Here is a 25,122-nt window from a genome sequence, read left to right on the forward strand (position 1 = left end):
TATGCGATTCGCGTTACTACCTTTTACCTTTTGGATCTTCGTTACGTAAACGAAATTTCACTGTGGTAAGAAACTTTTCCTAAAACGAATTAACTGTCTATCGAATTTCCTCGTGAATTTATCACCGTCCATTTTGGAATAGTAGATGGCTGTTTGATCGTCTTTAAATTAAATCACACACACAAAAAAAAAAAAAAATGAATTAATAACGATAGAAAGAAAATGGATCGATTTTGATTATACACAAATTGTTATTTACTTATCGAGACGGTTATATACATTGATAACGATTTAAAAATTTATACGTATATCATAGATATTGAATGAAGTTAATCGGACAATCGATTTCTCTCTATCTCTCTTTTTTTTTTTCTGTCATCCTTGAAAATAATATATCGAAGAAATTTTATTTCCATAAAGTAACGCATATATGGTATCACGTAGAAAAAATTTGGTAACCCACGAGGTTCTTTAATATCTCTTATATCGTTTGCTCCTGACGATATTATTAAATTTCCACGCACGTCCGAGGGAGAGCACGTAAGAAAATTTATTTCACGGTCGACGAACTGCGAGAGCTTTCGTCGCGGCTTCCGTAGTGTTAAAAGGAGTACGAGGACGAAGGATCATTTCCTTTTTTACCTGCTAGAAAGAAGCTAAAATTGTATGAGAATCGAAGAATCTTCATTTCTAGGACGGAGAGAAAGAGGAAGAGGAAGAGGGAGAGGGAAAGAGAGAGAGAGAGAGAGAGAGAAGAAAGTGTCTCTTTTCTATGTGAACGTCTCATCTTTCTACGAAAAGACGATAAAACGTTTAGATTTTTTGGAATCTAAAGAGATCCAATGACATTTCTTGAGGGAACTCGAACATCTAATATAAATGGTGGATGTCTTTCGTGCGAGATAAAAAATGAAGAGGAACGAAATATATTTCTTTGCGTATTTCTTTTTCCTCGAACGATTTTATCTGTTGCTACGAAAGTTGCAGACAATTTTTATTTATTACATGCACTTTCGTTGGCAGTATCTTCCTTCTTTTTTCTTTTTTTTCTTTTTTTTTTTTTAAATAAATAAAAAAAGAAAAGAAAAAAAAATTAATTAATCATATATATATATATATATCGAATTCCATCTTAATGCAACTACAAATAAACGTATCGATTATTCGTGAAGATGATGTTACCTTTTTTTTCCTCTTTCCTTCTCTTTTTTTTTTATTGTTTCCATCCTTTATTTCCTCTCTTTTTATTCAACCGATCGTTTACGTTCCACAGCGGAGACCGATTTTTCTCGATTTTATCGCGGGAACGCGGTCAAAACGCATATCACGGTCGAAGTGCGTTCAACCCCGCAATCTCGCTACCACCACCGTCCATCCGGAAATCCATTTTGCCGGCGAATTTACGGAGACCGACGTGGTAAAAGAAAAACAGAGAAAAAGAAAAAAAAAAAAAAAAAAAAGAAAAAAAAATTATATATATAATAATAAAAAATAAAAGAAAAAAATGACGAAATGGAAGAAAAAATAGGAACGAAAAAAGCGTCGTAACGCTCTTAATTTAATTGCCGCGTAATAGTGGAGAGAAAATTATGAGGTCGCGAATGAAACGAACAAAAAAAAAAAAAAAAAAAGAAAAGAAAAAAGGAAAAAAGAAAAGAAAAGAAATGACTATGAGAAACTAATAAGAAATATAGAATTTAAACGAGAGAAAACGTCAAATTTTTATTTTATATAAATGAACTCTTCCTTATTTCGATATTAATACTTTCTTACGAATAACTTTTTGATGGAAGCGTTTTACTTTTTCTTCTTCTTTTTCTTCTTTATTTTTTTCTTTTTTTTTTTTTTTTTTTTTTTTTTTTTTTACATTGAATCCAGCGACTGAAAGGGTAACCGTTTAGCATAAAAAAAAGGACAAAAAAAAAACAAAGAAAAATGGATGTCACAAAAAAAAACAGAGAAACAAATAAATAAAAAGAATAAAAAATAAAAAAAAAAAAAAAAAAAAGAAAAAAAAAATAAACCATCGACAACGGCGGAAAAATCCAACGAATGCGAATGATGCAGCGCAGTGATATCGTCGTTGTAGTTATTCGCGAAATGGCGACATTTTATACGTGAAAGCATATCGAATGTTATGTCTCGAAGATAAAGAATATGATTGAAATAGTGCGATAACAGAGCGTTCGCGCGCGCACACGCGCGTGTTTGTATCTGGATCGGGCGATAAGATTCGAATCCCAAGAAAGATAGTTTAAGCACGTTTCGCAATGTCTCTTATTGCGCAAATTGCAATGTCGTAGCAATTGTCGACGATTATCGTTCTATGAAAGATCACAAATCAGGCAATGAAAAGTTGTCAATTTCGCACGGACCCGATAGACAGACGTCGACTCGTGACATTGATACATAAATGCAAATGACGTGATTTATACCTAACCCATAAAGTTTCCTGGCAAATGATTCAAATTGTCGGACAACTGAACATTGTAATTTTATTAAAAAGGAAAATAAAAAGAAAAAGAAAACGAAAATAATAATTTATTAACAAATATTAAAGTTTCCTTATGTGCATTAAATTCAATTGTAAACGTTTGTCATACGCTATATCCTTTTAAGGAATTACCAGAGCATGGTTTTTAACGCTAACGCTATCATTTGCGTGATATTAACGAGAAAATTAGATTCAAGAAAATGTCTTGATTGTTAATATACGTAACATTAGAGAAACGTCAAAGGACACATTAAATATGCCTCTGTCAAGATCAAGAGCAATCATATATTTCATTATACGAGCGAATTCATCATACATTCGAACTAATTAGACTGAAATGTTAGACTCTCGCGTGTAACATTATATCCGCGAGTCCAATGTTATAACGATGATGATTCACGAACTCTGGAAAACGAAGAAAATCGTTCCGTGCCTCCCCGTAAGGTAAGTACTTTGAAATCCGCTCTTCACCACTTCACTTAAATTAAAAAAGTTTTGGCTCGGGGAAATCGAATGTAACGATCGGCTCGAAAGAACATTCCTTTTTCTTAACTCGTAAAACGAATGCGGATTCGTGAACACCAATCTAATGGGATTCTTTCTTTGTGTTTTATTTTTCTTTTTTTTGTTTGTTTCTTTTTCTTTTTTTTTTTTTGCATAACAAAGCAGTGAATATCACCGCTCGAACTTTTCTTTTTTTATGCGTCAACGAAGTTGATAATATTTTTGAGCCGGATATATTTTAATCCGAGTGATTATGATGCAAACGTATTTAAAACGATCGAGAAAATCTACGAGAGAAATTATAATCTGTCGTACGACTTTATTTTGTTTTTCTTTTCTTTTTTTTTTGGGGGGGGGGGAGGAGAAAGATTCTGACTCTACATTATTTAAAGTATTAAATCTAATACCTTTGATTACGTTCGGGAGTTCGTTAAATCTTTAAAACGATGATGCCGTTAACTTTCTTCTTCTTTTTCTTTTTTTTTTCTCTTTCATCGTCTAGCGAACAATCGAGATTAAAGAAGAATTCTCAAGTTAGAGATTAAATGAGTCAAAGCGATTCGACGCGTTTACGAGAGAAAGATAAAGAGATAGATAGATGGATAGATAGATAGATAGATAGATAGATAGATAGAGATAGGGAGAGAGAGAGAGATAGAGAGAGAGATAGAGAGAGAGAGAGAGAGAGAGAGAGAGAGAAATTCTCTTAGTGCGTTGGCTCGTTGACACTAATTGTTCCATCGTGACAACCAGTACACTCAAACCTCCAATCACAGTCGTGATTCATCTTAAGAGCCTCTCGCGTTTCGTGATTAAATATTGCTCCGATTTACGTCACCGATCTCCCTATTATTATCTCACACGAATATCTCTTGAAAATTGACGATTCATAAATAACACAAAACTCTTTCAATAATTCGAACAAATAAGCAAATTGTAAATGTTCCATTGTTATTATCTCATTAACAATATATTTATTATACGTGTGAATATAATTCAAATATATATATATATATATATATATATATATATATATATATATTTAAATATAAATCGTGTGTTCGTGTCGTCTGAAAAATTTCCAAACTCCCATTCGTACGTATAATTAGCTGTTCCACCATTTATGCACGTAATTAATGTTAGTTAATTGGGAGCGTGGTAAAATAAATAAAGAAAAAAAAAAGAGAAAAAAAAAGAAAAAAAAAAAAAGAAAAAGTAAGCGTTTCATTATAACATAACATCATCGCGATTGGTGGTGGCCTCGTGAACATTTTCGCGCTTCCTTCGCAAACCGCACACGTTGCTGCTTCTAGTACAGGGCGCGGTGAAAGTAATCGTGCATCGTAAAAGTCAAGTTGAATGGCATGGGAATATGCAGGTGACTACGAATGGAATGCAATGGCACCGCCTCACGCTGCCGACGAGAATTCTTTTGTTAGATCCTTTCTCTGTTTGTCTCTCTCTCTCTCTCTCTCTCTCTCTCTCTCTCTCTCTCTCTCTTTTGTCTCTTTCTTTTACTATTTTTCTCTGTCGCATTCGCTGTAGTACAAATTAGACGAAACGTCGTTGAGGAATTTCAATTCTGATCACGTAAATTTTCAACTATACCTCGTGCACTGTTTTTCTTCTGCAATACAATAATATCTTCCGGGTTTTCTCTATCTCTCTCTCTCTCTCTCTTTCTCTCTATTTCTCTATCTATCCATCTAGGTTACTATTTCTTCTATAGAAACATTGAATCTTTTATAACTTTAGCCTACTTTCTAAGTTTATAACTTCTTGTCTACCATTACTGCTATATTATTATATTATTATATTATATTCATTTCGTATCTTTATATATTATATATATATATATCATATTACATATATATATATATATATCACATTTTTATATTACTATTATATACCACATATACCATTATTATGATTACGACAAAAACAATTGAAGGTGGTCAATCCCTAGGATATTCAAGATCTTGGAAGGGCAATTTCGCAAAGCTATTTCGAAGAATCCTCGAGAGAAAATCTCAAAAGAGCTCAAGAAGACAAGTGGAAGAGATATAGAAGGAAATTCGTACGGCTTTCTTTTCTTCTTCTTCTTCTTTTTTCTTTTTTTTAATCCTTCTCTTTTTTTAGACAATTTTTCATCGCGACTGCGTTCATAATGTATGCAAAGAACTCGTAGCAGTGCTGCTTTCTCTCTCTCTCTCTCTCTTTCTTTTTTCTGTGTGTGTGTGTGCGTGCGCACGCGTGTATATATCATGGATACTTTTGTAAGAGTGTCTCTGTGGAATATAGTGTCGGAGCTTTTAACGTTTTTCTGGTGGTCGCTCTTATATTCGCTGACAAGTCGAAAGAATAAAAAGAAGAAAGTAGGTCTGCAACGATGAATTATCTAAAGACTGACTCGTCGATGATGTTTCGACATATTTCTACAAATACTAGAACAATCATCACTATCTACTACTGCTACTACTACTACTACTACAACTACTACTACTACTGTTGAATTGGATTAGTGAACTAAAACTTTGGCCCTTTTCCTTCCCCATTTCTCTATCTAACACAACGTACACGGCTTTCGAGCTTTGCTACGATCGAAAGGATAACATTTACTCACGGAATTACTTGATTTAGACGGAAAGCTACCACCACCTAGTATATCCTTATCGAGCGTATATCAATGTATTAGAGATAACGATCTGAAGAATAAAAGACTGGTACATTAAAAAAAAAAAAAAAAAAGAAAAAAAAAGAAAAAAAAATGATATAAGCGTACACGTATAAAAAAAAAAGATATAAGCTTACACGTATTAAAAAAAAGAAAAAAAAAGAAAAAGAAAAAAATAAATAATAATAATAATAATAATAATAATAATAATAAAAACATAAATCGAATGAAGTTGTGTAAAATGTATCACAATAAAAAAAAAAAAAAAAAAAAAAAAATTAATATGCAGGACTACGTAAATCAAGCGGAAGGTATTCGACATGAAAATGTAAATGGATGTCGAAAAAAATTTGATCGACCGTGGCTCGTGATTCAATTACGTCGGATCGTGTAAGCGTTAAGAAGTAGCTATACCTATCTATAGGTATAAGAGAGAAAGAGAGAAAAAGAAAAATAGCAAGAGAGAGAGAGAGAGAGAGAGTCTACGGGCGGAGCGATGTAAATTTATCATGTCGAGCAAATCTCGTAACAACTATTAGGAAAGGCGAGATAAAAGGTGGTTGAAAAGGGCAAGCAAAATAGGAAAATAGAATGGAAGGAAGGAAGGAAGGAAGGAAGAAATGAGAGAAGGTACAGGTGGGAGAAGCAATTATCAGAATCATTTCGACTAGATTAACGCAAGTTACAGGGCCACACTTTGGCGATCCTATTTGAAGGATCTGCTCCTTTCCCTTCTTTACCAGCCTATCAAGTAAATAGACTCTGGTCGCTTCGTTAATTCGAAAACTATAATAGCCACGTTCAGATTTAACCTCCTCGTTCCTCTTAACGTTTTTCTTACACTTTTACCCACTTTTAGACTCTCCAGAGAATCTTAATAATCCCTACCTACCAACTAACCAACCAACCTATCTATCCAACCTCTTGCTTCGGGTGATTCTCCTCCTGTCTACGATCAGATAAAGCGATCGTCGAAGTTCGTTAGAAAGTTGAACGACAGCTCGGTATTGTTTAAAAAAGCAATAGGAAAGTTTCCTTCATTAGCAGACCCGTTGGAAGGCGTTCAGGCCACCCCAAAAGCGAAACTTGCGGGTAGTTGGAAAAGTAGCGTAATTTCTGCCAATTCCCAACCGTCTATACTACTTCTTTCTCTCCTACACACACACACACACTCTCTCTCTCTCTCTCTCTCTCTCTCGCACGAATCACCCACACGAATGTATTCTCCCAAGTGGTCGAGTTCGTTATTTAACTAGTAAATAAACTGCACGATTAACGGGTTACCGAGTTAGTTGTATATTTACACTCCTCGAAGCACCCCATTCCGTCCCTTTCGACACTATTACAACCATGTTTTCGACCGTCCTATACAACTTCCTTTTCTCTCTCTCTCTCCCCCCTCTCTCTCTCTCTCTCAGACATATACACATTCAACAAACTGAATCAACTTACGATCTATCGAAGGATCAAAATGGAGTTCTGTTAGGATATGCTTTCTGAAATACTTGAGAATACTAACGAATGAATATATTTTCTCTCTCTCTCTCTCTCTCTCTCTCTCTCTCTCTCTCTCTTACTCTTCATATACGTACTCTTGAATCTTTCCTTTTATCCAATCGTAATCGATCGAAAAGCATTTACGTCTAGATTAGATAGGACTAGATAACTTGATATGTACTTCGAAGTAACGATGTTGGATTTAGCAGTGTAATGTAATTAGCAATAGAGATAAGCCGTGTACGAATATTACCTGTTTAATGTACGATCGCAATGGTTATAAATTTAGCTAGTAATCGCTCCCAGGCATTCGCAGTGGGTACAATGCGATTCGCATCGAAGTAAACATTCGACTAAAACGTTCGAATAAAATTGGGAAAGAGAGAGGAAGAGAGAGAGAGAGAGAGAGAGAGAGAGAGAGAGAGAAAGAGAGGAATAGTATTGAACAAAATTGAAAAGGAAAATGCAAGGAAATGAATATGATATAATAGTAAATAGGGAATGTAGATATGTAGAATTTAGAATTTACATAGATAAACGTAAATTATAGAACAGAATTAGGGAATGGAATCTTTAATGGAAAAAAAAAAAAAAAAAGGAAAAAAAAAAGAAAAAAGAAAGAGAACGAAACTTGTGCTGTATCATTCCTTTCTCTCTCTTTCTTTTTTTTTCTCTCTCTCTCTCTCTCTCTCTCTTTTTCTGTTTTCCTTTCTTCCTTTGACGTTCAAACATTTCCATGTGCTTAAACATTGAAAAACACAATACTGGACGATGTTTTATGCACGTTTGTCAAACATCAAAACCATTATACACCATCAACGGCCCCATGGATTTGCACTTTGAATTCAGGTTTCTACGAACATTTCGAAATTCGTATTGGCTTTCCGACCGTAAGTTATCGTACGCGTCGGAAGCGCTCTTGGAATGTTTTAAAAATGTTCCTTCGATCCACGATCCTCTACATTTATTTATTTATTTTTTTTTTTTTTTTTTTTTTTTTTCTTTGAACCTTTCCCTCGATAGAATTTCAATTAATCGATCGATCGATCAACTTGTCTTCGAAATCCAACTAGAATCAAATAAAATGTGTGCATAGCGAGAGAATGATTCTTCAATTTCTTCTTTTTTCTTTCTTTTTTTTTTTCTTTTTTTTTTTTTTGTTCTTTCTTTTCATTAACAATAAAAATCAAATCATTTCATATTTAAAATATACGAGAAGGATCGTAGTCTACGAGAATACCGAATTCGCTTTTGAATTTTCTCTAAATGTTTAATCTCCAACCATCAGAAACGAGCTCTCTCAGACTTCTCGCGAAAAAGAACGTCGAATATAACTCCGTTCAACCGCATAGGAATTCTATTAGGCGCAATTTTCGTCGTATCCTTCGTTCCGCTCGCTTCGGGTATTAACGCGAAAGTTTTCCCCCAAACATTGAAGGGTGCACACGCTATAACCTCGTTGCACTCTGATGTCGAGAGTTAAGCGCTTCTATCCTACATGCTTTACATTACTTCCAAAGAGAAATATAATAAATTGCCAATCTTACGTCGGATCCATTGAATTTTTGTGCGCCTCTACTCGTAATTGGTGCGCCTCTACTCGTAAAAAGAAAAAAGAATAAATAAATAAATAAATAAATAAATAAATAAATAAAAAAAAAAATATATATATACACACACGCACACACAGAGACACACGACAAATAAATAATAGATTAACAAGAACAACGATTTTAAACTGTGCAATCGTAATCGATCGGAATAATTTTATCGAATTAAAATTCGAACTTTATTATTTTGTATTCTTTCACTTTCCATCCTATTTCTTTTTATTCTCGTGATATTCCCTCGACATTAATTAACTTCCGTCATTTAAAGAGAGAAATAAAATGGATTTATATAAGACGCGCACGAAAACTATCAGAGGGATATATAAACGTAAGCCCCCTATATTTCATCCCTCTCTACTATTATTCTCCTCGTCTATCTAAAATGCCATTTTAAAGTAGAATACAATCACTGGCTATCCATCTTACGTTAAACGATGGAATAAATTACGTCCATTAGATTAACCACACGACACGTTAGCACGTCCATCGATATATATATATATATATATATATATATATATATATATATATAACTATAAACATATATATCCATGTATGTATATGTATATATATATATATATATATATCTTATGTATACGTAGAGTATGTAACTTTGTGGCATGATATTCGACATTCGCGTTATGAGAAATACTTCGATCGTTTTAACGTTTAACGAGATAATGAAAATTTAACGAGATTCATAAAAAGAGAGAAAGAGAGAGAGAGAGAGAGAGAGAGAGAGAGAGAGAGAGAGAGAGAGAGAAAGAAAAGAAAGGATAGATATTTCTACGTAACAATGTGCGTATATATCTACAATTCGATAGAAAAAACGTGCACCTTAGATACGTCGTTTGCCATCATCAAAGTTTTTTTTATAAAAAGAACTATCGGCGATTGCCATCAAGCAGGTCCAAGTTTTTGATTATGCGTGATAAAATTTTCAAGAGGTAGAGAGAGAGAGAGAGAGAGAGAGAGAGAGAGAGAGAGAGAGAGAGAGAGAGAGAGAGAGAGAATTAGTTTCTATTGGACTTGAATGTTCTGAGTCGATCGACTCCCACGAGAGAGAAACGAACGAGTCGATTGGCGAACGCGAGATATCGGTGAATTCATCCGTACTTGGTTAATTCGATTCGCTTTTTTCTCATTCAACGGCGTACGAGCGACACGGGATTAATTATCGGTAACGAGAGAACGTGATTAATCGGTCGATGCGACGGGCCACAGCTGTGCGCGCGAAGAACAGAGACAGACAGAGACAGAGACAGAGAGAGAGAGAGAGAGTTAGAGAGAGAGAGAGAGAGAGAGAGAAATGTAGGAGAAAATTCGAACGCACCGTTGTAATTCTCATCCACGATATCTCTGGTCGTGTGCGTATCGAGAATCGAGTTTAAAAGTTCCTCATCCTTCCAACCCTCACATCCTTCCCCTTACTCCGCGGTGAAATGCCTCGAGCTTCCTCTATATAAATTGACATCGATCGATATCGATAATTTTACTCGTTTAAATTGTTATTATTATTACAATAGGTTCGAATTGTCTGAGGAAAAAGACATGGGGATAGAGAAAGAGAGAGAGAGAGAGAGAGAGAGAGAAAGAGAGAGAGAGAGAGAGAGAGAGAGAGAGAGAGAGAGAGAGAGAGAGAGAGAGAGAGAGAGAGAGACAAAGAGAGAGCTAAAAAACATTGGATGTGTTTCATTTGACGATTAGATTAATTTCGAACGTTATATTATTAACGAGGAAAAAAAGAAAAAAAAAAAAAAAAAAAGAAAAAAGAGAAAAAAAAGAGAAAAAAAAAAGAAAAAGAATTAACTACAAAATACGATATATATTTAATTCATATCATTTCAAGGATAAATATTGTAATAGTAATAATAATGTTTTCCAATGAAATTCCAAACAAATTTTGGGAATGTTGAAACTGCTAAATAAATATATTATATTATTATTTTTTTTCCAAGAGGATTAGTTTATTATTTATTAATAAAAAAAAAAAAAAAAAAAAGAAAGAAAAAAAAAAGAAAGAAAAAAAAAGGACATTCGTAAATGTTACAGTTAAATGGGAATATCGAGAGTAATAGAAAAACAAATCAAAGAGAAAAAGAAAGTGCTGACTGACAATATTTAAAGCTGGTTAAAGTGATAAAGGTTAAAAATGCAAGAATATGTCACGAGGGAGGATCGATCATAATGCATGGTTATTAGCTTTTTTTCTACGTACACATTCAGTATTCATAGATTATTTATATCTTTTTTAATAATTAATTAATTTATATATTATTATTATTATTATTATTATTATCAGTTTCCACTCGCATGTTCCTAATTAATTTTATTGCAGGAATATTTTCTATCTTTTTCATTAATATACTTCCGAATAAAAAAGGAAGAAAAAAAGAAAGAGAGAGAGAGAGAGAGAGAGGGAGAGAGAAAAAACGATAAAGAAAAGAAGATAAATAATCTTACGAAGTAGCGAATCTTTCCGTGCTTCCATGTTTCCTACTTATCCTGCAGTGCTCTCAGATAATTTTACGGAGTCGCGTGACCAGCCTACGATGTTGGCCAGAAACGGTAAATCACTAGGCGTGTTCGTAGGAGCAATTTGTAAAATTCGTCGGGACTATATCGAATTTTCCGAAAGAATTCGATCAATGTATTAACCGTTAAAAGAAATAACGTGATTCATCTTTGCGGTCGTTCGCACATATATACTATATGGAATAATGCCGCGTGACGAGTAATGACAGATAATGACAAAGTATACGCAGGTGTACGTACGTAAACGAAGCACACACCTTATCTCACGAAACTTTTCGTGACTGTAGTACTCTCGAAGCCACGTATACCCATAAAATAAGTCGTTCCGGAAACTATGTTATTCCGTAGACGTAGTGAGTTGACGAGTGAGTGAAAGAGCAAAAAGGAAAAGAAAGAAATAGAGAGAGAGAGAGAGAGAGAGAGAGAGAGAGAGAGAGAGAGAAAAAGAAAGAGAAAGAGAAAGACAAATTGCCGCCGGTCGATAACTTTTTACTTATTAACACACTTCTTTCTCCCTTTTTTTTTTTTTTTTTTCCTTGAAAATGCAACATAGAAATATCATGAAAAGAAATACTAAATTGTCGTTTTATAACTTTGATATTCTACAAACGTCTATTTATATTTAGTAAGTTCGATATTAATTATAGTAAAAAGTTTACAATGCTAGAAAAGTCTCTCTCTCTCTCTCTCTCTCTCTCTCTCTCTCTCTCTCTCTCTCTCTTTCTTCTTATCTTTATTAAACGAAAAGTACCAGAGAAATTCAAGTTCTTATTTATATATGCGAAAACGTCGGAACGCCGATGAATGCAATAGGAGAAAAGCTCGAGGGCCTGGTAGGTAGACCGTGTACCACGAAAGTTTCAGCGGGCATTACGAAAGCATTTAGTAACCGCTGAACTTGCGCGTAGCAAGCTCCTCGTAAAAGTTAAAAGTTACAGGCCGCAGCTTGAAGTGCTCGACGCTTTACACTAACGTTAACACTAGCGATATTATATTTGAAAATGTTTCCTCAGAAAATATTCACTAAGGACTCTTCCCCTCTCTCTTTCTCTCTCTTTCTATCTATCTATCTATCTATCTATCTATCTATCTATCTATCTCTTATTTATTCTTTTTAGGTTATCATAAAGTGTAAATCGTAGGTTGATATTGAATTTCTTTATACTCGTAAAATAACACAAACTTTATCTCGAGTAAATAATAATTTTACGAAAAAAGTAAATATTATTATATTTTAATATTAATTATTAAATATTATTATATTGCAGATAAATAGATTTGCCAATTCGCTCCTTCTTAATGACGGAAAACAAAAAAGAAAATACTAAACTAGTTTATGTAAGAAGCTTGGCAATACTTCGAGCAAAAACCAACGAACGAATGAACGAACCACGATAATACGATCGTCGAAAACAGCAAGACTGTATATATTTTCGCTTGAATACACCATCCTAGAAATTACGTAACGAAATGAAATACCAATGGTATTTAATTTACGAGTACCGTAACAGTTAACTTAATTAAGAATTGTGGAGTTTAACTGACAAAATAAGATCGTTCCTCTTGCCAAAAACTTTCATGAAAATTTCCTACAACAAGAACATAATTTTACGATTATTTATAATTACATTTCTACGAATGAGTGATTAAAAGTTCGAAAAAAGATAAAAATAAATAAAAGAAAAAACAGCGAATAATTAATCGATGCGATAACAAACCGATTTTTCTTTACTTTCAAGTCATTAATTAACGCGATCGTAAAAGTCAGAAAATCAAGAATTATGTGAGTTACATTTGTTTGGCATGCACGCGAAGAGAAAAACTACAATCGCGATGCATCTAAAGTTCGTTGCCATCTGGTCTATGCATTATGGGGGTGTGCGCGGACGAATTATTATAGCTATTTGAAATATACGCCTACGTCGTCTTGATGCATATCGACAATGATTAAGTTTCTATCTGCGTCCATGTAGGTAACATTATCTTTAGTTGGGACGAATAAACGAACGAACGAACGAACGAACGAATGAACGACTGAACGAACGAACGAAGTCTAGGCGTGCCCAAACGATTATTTCTATTTCACGTTGATATTTATGTTCTATTATACACGTCATATTCTTTTCTCTCATGTCCTCTACAAACGATTTCAATCTATTTTTACGTATCCATACGAATTATTAAAACTTAAAATTTTACCAAAAAAGAAAAAGAAAAAGAAAAAGAAAAAATCATTACATATCTCATAGTAGTCATAAAAGATCGTTCGTTTAAGGGCGAACTAAGTGAAGAAAATTTTAATTAGTCAATCGTACAATCGACGTAACAAATATTACGAAATCGTTTCTATAACTTACTTAGAAATATTTAGATCGTCGAATAAATAATTCCCGAAAAGGATGAGAAATCTTTTATGTTATTCCATCGATGATTTAATATTTCTCTAAAAAATGTATAAACTGACAACGAGTAAAAACTCATCCTCGATTTATTATTCTTCATATTTATATATTTACGACGATAGATTTATATACGATAAAACGTAGTACGAGTTCTACCGACAGAAAGATATTATCAAACGTTCACGAATGTCATTAACATTTGTAAAACGAACACGGAATTCGCTTGGGAACGTATTCGGAAACAAAAGTAAAGCGACTACTCACGCGTGAAACGTGATTCTCCTAAAACGAGAGAAACCAAACGCGTGTGTATACGAATACCAACGGATAACATTCGAGTTTTAACGTAAAGCATCGTTCAAAGGGTAACATACGTCGTATTGTTCATACGAAGGAGAATTCGATTTCAACATTCGCGGTATTTGAAATTGCAATTAGGACGATGCACCGACATTCAGGAAAATCATGTTCACCGGTTTAACGAAGTTCATAGATAAATACGAATGGACATAATCAACAATCATCGAATCAAATTTCGATAGGTATATAATAACGTCTATCGATCGACATCAAAATGTCGAAAAGGTTCACATTTTTTATTTAGTCACGATATGCTTACCTAAAAACGCTCTCGTCGTAAGAAAGGAGAATGCGAAGTGGCTGACTTATACTACGCTTTTTCACTTCGTGTGCCGGCTCAATATGGACACCGTGTATCACCTGGAACAAAGAGAAAAGGTTCAAGGATCAGCAGCGATAAGCTACGTGATATAAGGATTTTTATTGCGTTCAATATCGCGACGAGTAACGAATAATGATTTATCAACAAATTAGTCATATTGAACAGTTTGATTGCTAATATATTTGTCGAATTATATTTCCAATGGAGTTCTTGAGATTAATATGAATTTTCTTTTTTTTTTTTCTTACATTTTAAAAATATTTCTTATATTATTTTTCAAATACATCAAATACATTTACGCTTAAAGATTAAAAATAATAAATCAATAATAAATTTAATTTTTTCGTATTCGCTGTTACCCCGAGATACATTTATTAATAATGTAGCTGTAATAATGATTTATAATTTATATATATATATCTTAAATTCTTATAAATATTATCCCAAATATATTATCTTAAAATATTTAAATATATAATACAGCATATTCTAGACTTTATGAGTATGCCTTACTCGATGTAAAGAGTGAGTCAATTAATTTAGAAGATAAATGATATAATGTCAAAAAAGAGGAGAAAAAAGAAGGAAAATTTTCATCGATAAATAAATCTTTCATTTTCCTTAAAAGACATTAAAAAGATATGAAAACGTTTAATTATAATTACGAATACAAAGGTACAACAGAGGATTATTTAATAAAGAAATTACGAGAGACGATTAGTCAAAATTAGAAATTAAATATTCATTTGCAATGTAAGCGATTACACAAAACTTGTTTGCATACAAATATATGTGTGTGTATGTATAAGTATATATATCTTTCTACCTTTTTCTCTCTCTCTCTCTCTCTCTCTCTCTTTCTCTTACTCTCTCTCTCTCTCTCTCTAGTTGAATTTCTACGAACGAATCTTCCTACAAAATAGTTTTACCGTCGTATCGCGCCTCTTATTCCGGCGCTCATATTGCACAAAGTCAACGCCACGTTGAATGGCCCTCGACGTAGCGGAGTTTCATGGTGAAAGTGCAATCTCGTGCTTGCGGCAGAAGCTGCAAGCTCGTCTGCAGACGGTTACAAGAGGAAAGAGCTTCGGTAAAAAGGGAAGAGAAACGAACGAGGAGTCATCCGCTTAAGTTTAATTCCGGTTTCTTCCTTGGAAACATTCCGGTTTTGTTATTTGTCACTTTACAGAAATAAAGAAAGAGAATAATTGGTTTTCTTTATGTTACTTTCTCAAAAGGCACTGTTAAATTACAATAGAAAAATATTGCATTGAAAAAAAGAAGAAAAGAAAAAAAAGAAAACAAAAAATTGAAATAATATAATAGAAACGTTAACTTTATAATACAGTAAGGGGATTTTTAAGTATAACATGGATTCATTTATGTTATTCGTGGTCATTTCACATTATTCATGGATTCAAAATTGTTATTCGTGTTCTGTATAATAAGATATACAGGTCTCTCTCTCTCTCTCTCTCTCTCTCTCTCTCTCTTTCTCATATAACTTGATCACTTTAAATATATCCTTTGTTTTTGATGATAAACAGTAATATAATAGCGAACAGAAATATAATATGATGAGAAAATATTTCAAGACAAAGTTGCAGCACCGTTCGTAGAGGAAAATATAATGATATGAAAATTATATAACATATGTGACCGATATAATACAGAACATATCCCTTGTATAATACGTTAGGATCGTCCAAGACATTATCGATATGTTAAAAAAGAAATCCTTCGACGTCCGTTCTCGTCGTCATCGTCGTCGACGTCTTTGCCGTTGATTTTCTTAGGAATGCAATTATGCGAAAGATCCGTGTTAAGTTTTAATCCGATCTGGTTTTATACTTGCGAAAAGTTTACGACCTATGCGAAAAGCTGCTTAACGATAATGCGATATCTTAAGAGGATGGGAAGAGCATTAACCGTCCTAAGAGAGATCGTATGGGACTACTACTTTAAAAGAACAGATAGAACCACGAAAGTAAAGAGGTTGGACCATAGAACCTAAAGTGAACGAATATACACCTTAGAAAGGTATATATATATATGTGTGTCTATGGGCGAACACGTGTATCAGAGAGAGATAAAGAGAGAGAGGGGGAGAGAGACGGAAGGTTACGGAAGCAAAGCCGCACGTATTCCGACATAACTTACAAACCACTCCACCGAATGTTCGCTCCTGTTCTCTTAATTATCAAACTTTGTACCGCTCCTAATTTCCATCCTTACTCTACGGTCTATCGGATAACGAGGAACGACAACGTGTGTCCGCATAAATTAACTCTACGCAAAGGGATCACCTGAGTCCGCTGGTAGGCCTGATTCTCATCAGGAATTCTCACTTCGTCATCTTGATATCTTTTTAATTGACTTCACGGTACAATTTTATCCCGTGAAGAAAAAAAAAAAAAAAAAGAAAAAGGAAAAAAAATCAATCGTAAAAACGGGAACCATAGTACATACAAATTTTAATCGTTATCATATTTTCATTAAATCAACGAATCATTTAATCCATTTTCCATTCGAAACATTTCCCGCGACGTCGAAATCGCCGATATTTTTTTTCTTTTTCTTTTTCTTTTCTTTTCTTCCTTTCTAGATTTCATAAGTTCCATCGTTATTGACATGACGATTCATTTAGTTATAAATAAACAATGAGAAATAATTGAAATCCTATGGATATCAAAAATCACAAGAAAAATCAAATTGAAATTTGCCGAAAAATACGAATGAAGGATGATGATAATAATATCGCATAAAGAATTAATTAACGATCATATTGTTATATTTTTAATATAAACGCAAAAAATATTTGCTCGTCTATATTGCCCATATCTATTGTATAATTTGATTTTTCTTTTGAACGCAAAATAATCTTTTACAAGCGTATAAATCGAGAGAGAGAGAGAGAGAGAGAGAGAGAGAGAGAGAGAGAGAGAGAGAGAGAGAGAGAACCCAAGAGCTTGTTAGAAGAAAAAAAAGAAAAGAAAAGAAAAGAAAAGAAAAGAAAAAAGATAAAAAAGATAAAAAAGAAAAAGATAAACGATCTAATTTTCCGTTTTGCTCTGGGCTCTGGGAGTTCGTCGATACGCAAGATTCTTGCGGTTCTCTGGTTATGTAATTCCCTTTCAAGGAAATCCTTTTACCTGTTACCCCCTTATTGCCAGGTCTGTACGTTGCAGACTGCGAAGAGAAAGAGAGAAAGAGAAAGAGAGAGAGAGAGAGAGAGAGAGAGAGAGAGAGAGAGAAGGTATAATAATACAATATATGTAGGTATTCTCGTTTCACAAACGCATACACACTAGTACATCGTAACGAAGCATTCTAAGCGCTAGACTATGTTGCCACTTGTCCTTGCAAGGACATTGTCAAGGAACTATATATACATAACTACCAGGGACATGCTGATGTAATGTACAAACAAAGAAGAGAAGGAGGAGAGAGGGTATAGTAGAAGAGGAGAATGGAAATTGCCATAGCGAGGGCGCGCAAGGACCTTGCCGTTTGACGTACGTTGAGCAGCAACCAAGAGAATAATACCTTTAATTATGTTCGAAGCTGTTGCGCGAAAGGATCACGCGGCAGATGTTGGAACACTTTGAAAGGGCCGATGTTGACCGAGCAAATTGCATGAGAATTAGACCGTCGCGATTTCTCGACGAATTTCTATTAACGATATAAATATTTCTCTCTCTCTCTCTCTCTCTCTCTTTTTTTTTCGACTTTCTGTAAAAAAAAAAAAAAGGCAAGAAAGAACATTTTCTTCCTTTTCCCTTTTTCTCTTATATTTCTACATATCTTTTATTTTTCTTCTACATATTTTTTTCTCGACGCACGAAATATGAGCCGCCCTTTATTCATCCTTTTTACTTTATCCTTTATCCTCACTTTAAAAAGTTTAATAAATTACAAATTTCCTTTGAAATCGTCCTTCTCTTTTCAACGATCAATCCCAAAAAAAAGAAAAAAAAAAAAAAAAAAAAAAAACCCAAGTTTCACGAATGCAACTTTCTGAGCCCTTTGAAAAGAACGTGTAAATCTCAAGACGGTTTACTTAATTCTCAAGTATTTTTCTTAAGTCAACACGACAAGAGCTCGATGCTTCTCTCTCTATCTCTCTCTCTCTCTCTCTTTTTTTTCTTTTTCTTTTTCTCTCTTTCACGTTTTTTTCTCCTACGAAAGATATAAAAAAAGATGAACCGAATTCTTTCGAAAGCCCAACGCACACGTTCACGCGATAAAGGATTAAGGAAGAAGAAAGAAAAACGAAGAAAGATGAAAGAAAGAAAAAAAAAAAAAGGAAGAAAGAAAAAAAGAATAGATTCAGGAACTTTCGACTTTTCTTTAGAGTCCGTTTTAAGCCACTTTGGTGAACTTTCGCGAAGATCTTCCACCCTCCATTCCCAAACCTCCCCCTATCCTCCCCATTCTCACTCTTTGTTGAGAAATTCCCTTTTTCGAAGTTTCACCGATACATTATTCCGAGCCATACACTTGATCTCGTTTTCAAGAAGATCGAGCTGCATCGTCGACTAGAAAATAATGAATTCTCGTTTTGACGAGGTATACGTACGCTCGAAACTTTAAATTTGAAATTGTCAGTTGGAACTATTACATGAGAGGGGAAAAAAATAAAATAGACAACGAGTATAACAATTTTGGAAAAAGGAAACGTTATTACACGGACGAATAAAACAGTAACAAAGAGAAACAAAAAAAAAAAAAAGAAAAAAGAAAGGAAAGGAAAAGAAAAGAAAAAAAAAAAAAAATAAAAGAAAAAGTTTTACATGCAATTTATATCAAAACCGCCTCGTTATATTTTGCAAGAAAAGTTTCGATGTTGATCCATTAAATACTTCCATTAAACGATTTAACGTTATCTTCTTCTTCTTCTTCTTCTTCTTCTTCTTCTTCTTCTTCTTCTTCTTCTTCTTCTTTCTATTTCCAAGCTCGAACTTTACCTCTCTTGTATTTTCTTGGGGCAACTGTTGCTTTTGCTCTTATTCTCTCTCCCTCTCTCTCTCTCTCCCTCTCTCTGCCCCTCTCTCTCTCTCTCTCTCTCTTTTTCTTTCTCTACCAACGAAAATATAAACATGACTCTGGCTGAATTTAACAAACTGCGGAAGAGAAAATGCGACTAGTCCGATGAATTACAGTAATTCGACGCGAAGCTTTCTCGATCTATGTATATATATATATGTATGTATGTATGTATGTATGTATATATGTATGTATGTATATATCTATGTAATACATACTGTAGAAATACATACTCTCACCTACGGTTTACACGTATCTTCGGGAAGTAATATAGAAGGAAAGAGAAGGAAAAGAAGAAGAGAGAGAGAGAGAAAAAGAGAGAGGGGGGGGGCAGAGAGAGAGAGAGAGAGAGAGAGAAGTTCTTGGATCGTTAAGCTCAGAGTTCAGAGATGCGAAGCAGAGAAGAGTAAGTAGAAAGAGGATTGATATAGGTTGCAAGTTCGTACCCGTGGATTTGAGAACATTATCTACCCACTTGAAGGATGTAATTTACGACGGTAGTTTCGAACGTGGAAAATAAATTTCTTCGGTCAGCGAAGCGAAAAAAAAAAAGAAAGAAAGAAAGAAAGAAAAAAAAATCGCGGTTCGTTAGAAATTGGTAAGCCTCGACGATGAGACAGAGATATGCTCCACGATCATTGATCTCTAGGTACGATAGAAAATATATAATTCTGTTTGGAGGATGAGCAAAATTGATCGATTTGAAAATATATATCTCCGATTGATTTACCTCGTATTATCGATATTACATGAATTACAAAAGTCAGATAATCATTTTTATAATGTATACTTTCATTTATATTTCTTCCTTTTGACGTTAGAATCGTTGAAAGAAAGGAAAAGAATGGTAAAGATAATTTTTTTTTTTTTTTTTTTTTACGAGACAACGAACACACGGGTTTGTCTTTCGCAGAGCTTTAGCCAACTTAGTAAACGCGGAAAGGAAAATTCTATCGTAAAGTTAGCTCGTCTACAAACAATAGAGAGTCCTCATTGTAATTAACCAAGTGAATGGGCTAGAGGAGCTTTCAAACGAGCCCTGTTATTTTATCATTTGTAACTAGTTGTTCTCGAGTACACCTCCTATTCTCTCCCTCTCTTTCTCTCTCTTTTTCTCTTTGGTTCACATTATAAAGTTTACTTTGTCAATGTGCTCCGGTAACGTTAATGAAATTTGTAAGAAAACATTTTGAAAAACATACCACTTAATTTTTTATCATTCATTCATCTCCCTCCCCCCCCTCTCTCTCTCTCTCTCTCTCTCAATTTCTTAAAGAGAGATAAAAAGGAAAGGAGAATATAGGCGAGAATATAGAACATACTATTCGCATTCCGAATCGTGAAATTGTTTTTCGATAGAGGAACTCTCATTTTCTTTCTCTTTCTTTTCTCTTGTTCTCTCCCTCTCTCTCTCTCTCTCTCTCTCTCTCTCTCTCTCTCACACGCTCTTTTTCTCGTGGAGTACGAGAAACATAAGGAATAATGCAGTACGAACGTCGTACGTAGTATCTTGACTCGACTTTTGCACGCTTCGGGAAATGACGACGAGGAAACTGCAGCTACGTAGGTACACATATACGTATAAGAGAAACGTGGGTTGAGAATAAACAATGACTCGCTGTATATCAAGTACCCGTACTCTCCTCCTACATTGGAGAGAGAGTCTGCTTATCTTTACGGCTAATGTTTGTCTTGGACGTTCACAACGTAGGCAACCTATGAGAATAAAGGGGAGAGAAAAAAAAAAAAAAAAAAAAAAAAAAAAAAAAAGAAAACGAGGAAAAAGAAAAAAGAGATAACAGTAAGAAAAAAAGAAGAGAAAAGAAAATGAAAGAAAGAGAGAAAGAAAGAAGCTTATCGACGTATTAAACGAAGAGAAAATAAGCTGAGTGTTGTCGTAACGTTTTTTTTTTTTTTTTTTTTTTTTTTTTTGTAAATAGGATAAGGATGAGAATTTTTTTTTCTTTTTCTTTTTTTTTTCTTTTTTTTTTTTTTCTACGAAAGAAATACAAAATTTTTTTTCATCGACATTGACCAAATCCATCGAGTTTCACAAAAATGAAATATATTCTTGTATGTCTGGTCTATTAGCGATACAGAAATAATATCGTCATGATGAAATTGTAGAAGACAGATACAACTAAACGCTAACCAAATAGAGTGTTTACACTGCGTCACATGGAGGTAAGATTATGCCTCGCTAGGAGACACCGCATTCATTGCTTGCTGTCTAACTCTGTCTCCTTTCCCTATTTCATTAACTGTTCCTCTCTTCGTGGCGGTACGTAACAAACCTCACGTTTGCCACATACTCCACGTATGTACATTGTACAAGTGCATTTGCAATGTACACGAGACTACGAGAAGCGATCAAAGCTCTCTCTCTCTCTCTCTCTTTGTCACACATGCATATACATGCAGATACACATACGCACAAACATATATATTCAGATAGCCTAGAAAGAGCTTTGTCCAAGGCCAGTCCCTGTGTTCCTTCGGAGAGACGAAACAAACGTGTATGCAAACGTACCAGCTTACTCTCTCTCCTCTCTTTCTCTCTCTCTCTCTCTCTCTCTCTCTCTCTCTCTCTCTTTCTCTCTCTCTCTCATTATGCTTTCGCGTTGCTTGTCACTGACACGCAAGTGTAAAAGCCTTTCGGCGCAACGCGATGCATCGCTTGTCTCAGGAAAACACACTTAAGAGAGCACTGAAGATACAACGAGACAAGGAGTTTCCGACAACACTCCTTCGACGCTTCGAATTACGATTATCCACAAAAAAAAAAATAAAAAAAAAATATCTTGTCGTTCATTTCTATATGAAATTAATTACGAGATATAATAAAGAGCTCCCAAATATTTTGTTAGATATTGAATTATAGATAATATCTATCTACTTTTTTTCTCTCCGTTTTTTTTTGTTCCCTCTTTCTCTCTCTCTCTCTCTCTTTTTCCTTTTCTCTTCCATTTATAAGGAACGAACGTTTTAACGAATAATAAAAATACGATATTAATTTGATCTACGAAAAAATTAGCCAAGAAAAATGACGATTCATGATGATCGTACAATCGATAAATAGATAGACAAATAGATAGATAGATCTTCTATACGTAAGACAAATGTGCGAAAGGAATTATGTTTTAACGAGCGAAACCACACTTTCACGTTTTTAAAATCTAATTTAAGCCTTTCGTTAAAACTTCAAACCCAATATTAAGGTATAAAACTTCTTTACGATATCGCTACGATATCTTTACGATATTTGTTAAGATTGGCGTTAACATCGATATTAACAAGATCGAAGAGATCGATTTCGTACGATACACGTGAAACGATAATAATATTTTTTTTTTTTTTCCTTCTGAAATAATACCTGCAGACAAAATAAAAAAGAAAAAAGAAAAAAGAAAAAAGAAAGAAGAGTAAAAATACTTTCTCCTTCAAAACTTCTCAACTTCTTTTTTCTTTTTTTTTCATCTTTTTTTTTTTTTTCATCTTTTATTTCTTCAGTTAAAAGTTTAAGATCCTTCAAGCAAAGACGAGCTTACCTACAAGCCATTCTTGAAAATGTTCTGGGCGACGATAAAAATCGTCGCGACTGGACTGGGGTGCAATAAGTATTGTTGCACCTTACAATGGCGTCGCGGTAGTACTTTTCTATCGGTAAGTGAAGTCGCAAGTCGCTTTTGTCCTCGGTACTTTGGTGTAACGAGAAAAGGCACTTTTCTTCCAGGAAAAGCACACACAGGTCGGCCGGTTGGCTGCCTGACTTGGCGTTACGAGAAAAAGGAAGAAGAAGAAGAAGAAGAAAAAGAAGAAAAAGAAGAAGAAGCGAAGAAAGAAGAAAAGAAAACTGGCAACAAGAGGTGAAACTCGCTAAAGTTATATATATATATATATATAACATAAAAGAGAGTCAACAAGAGTAAAAGTTTCGTTTCGCGCGTTATTGGCGGAAAAAGTGTGGCTAGCCGAAGCGATACAACACGTAGAATGTTTCTAACGATCGTTTGGTGTACGACATAAAACGTTAGTCACGAGAGCTCTATTGCCTGCTACGGGAAGTAGATCACCTTTCCACTCATGCACGTTGCTCTACAAGTAATAACAACGTAATTACTTTGGCCCATACAATTGATACACCTTGACAACACGAATTGTATAATTAATGTGCACCTTGTTTCAACCACTTAAAAAGGAATATTCGAAATAAGCTGTCGACGACGAGTATAAAAGAAAAAGAGAAAGAGAGAGAGAGGGGGGGGGGAGAGAGAGAGAGAGAGAGAAACAAATAGAGATAAGGATTAAAAGATTAAATTTTAATTATCGTAAAATTTCTACAACGGACGAATTCAATTTTCTTCCAACTAATCATCATAAATATCAAAGCGAATTCAATCGTTAAAAGGTTAACTAATTAACCGACTAATTTTACTTGATTATGAAATAAGATGGAATTAGATCTATCTTCGTAATATTTATCTTTAAGTACGTTAAGTACTTTCTTACGCATCAAATAACATCACGGAGAATGTAAAAGCTCGATATATAATACCATTTAAACAGCTCGAGTGAAATATGTCAAATTAGGCAGAGAGAGAGAGAGAAAGAGAGAGAAAGAGAGAGAGAGAGAGAGAGAGAGAGAGGTAGTTAAGAACTCGCGAGTAAGTTTAAACGTACAAAAGTGGATTCCCGTGCGAAATTAACTCAACGTCTACACCATATCCCTTCTTTTCTCATTCCCATTCTCCCACCTTATATTCATTCTCTCTTCATCCTTGTCAATGAAAAGTTCTCTTTGTTAAACGACTCTTATCTTCTTTCTCGCATTTATTCACTTTTATATTCAACCGCTAATATCCTAAAAGACACCATTAATATTATTAACTTTGTCCGTGAATTTACGGTGCAATTAAAAGTTTCCGATCTTTCGATAATTCGACAATATTTTATCATAAAATAGAAAGACGACGATTGAAATAACTATAATTATTGAGCAATGAACAATGAAATTGAACAATGAACGAACGAACGTAACAATTTACGTAATGACTTTAACATGAAACGATAACGTTAAACGATATATGTACATACGTATATATGTGTGCTAAATATTAATACGATTAAATACTCAAAAGATTATTATATCATGAACTTTGATAGAATTCAACGTGTAAAATCATTAGTTGAGTTTCGTCGTTAAACCAATAAAGGGTTAGTAGTAAACATTAACAAACAAACAAACAAACAAACAAACAAACAAACGAACGAACGAACGAACGAACGAACGAACGAACAAACAACAAACTAATAATTGAGAAGCAATGTTCATTCTATCATAACCACAATGTGATCTTTGGTATAATTATTAACTCTTTGAGAAAGAAATCTCATCTATTCACAATGACACTAGACGCGACGTATTTAGGTATTTCCATCGAAGTAGACGAAATACCTTTGCAAGAGATGAATGCTTCTCTTGCGGTCTTCTACCTCTCTTAGTCTCTCTCTCTCTCTCTTATTATATATGTATATATATATATATATATATATATATATATATATATATATTTCTCTCTCCCTATTTCAAGTCAGGTACAAACCAACCACATCGTCTTTCCTTCTTTCTTAGGAAATATCGTGCATCCGACGCGGCCGGATGTTACGCGCCTCGGTCA

General features: G+C 34.1%; 1 protein-coding gene across 5 annotated transcripts in view; it reads right to left on the reverse strand.

The window, feature by feature from the left end:
- The window catches only part of LOC124423619 (leishmanolysin-like peptidase), a 257,493-nt gene that overhangs the window by 116,855 nt on the left and 115,516 nt on the right, over positions 1–25,122 (reverse strand). For all 5 annotated transcript variants that reach the window (XM_046961549.1, XM_046961551.1, XM_046961550.1 and 2 more), the window contains one exon: positions 14,336–14,436. In XM_046961549.1, coding sequence (XP_046817505.1) covers positions 14,336–14,436 — 101 coding nt within the window. The remainder of the gene's footprint in view (positions 1–14,335; positions 14,437–25,122) is intronic.

Source organism: Vespa crabro, chromosome 4, assembly GCF_910589235.1.
Source record: "Vespa crabro chromosome 4, iyVesCrab1.2, whole genome shotgun sequence".
Lineage (NCBI taxonomy): Eukaryota > Metazoa > Arthropoda > Insecta > Hymenoptera > Vespidae > Vespa > Vespa crabro.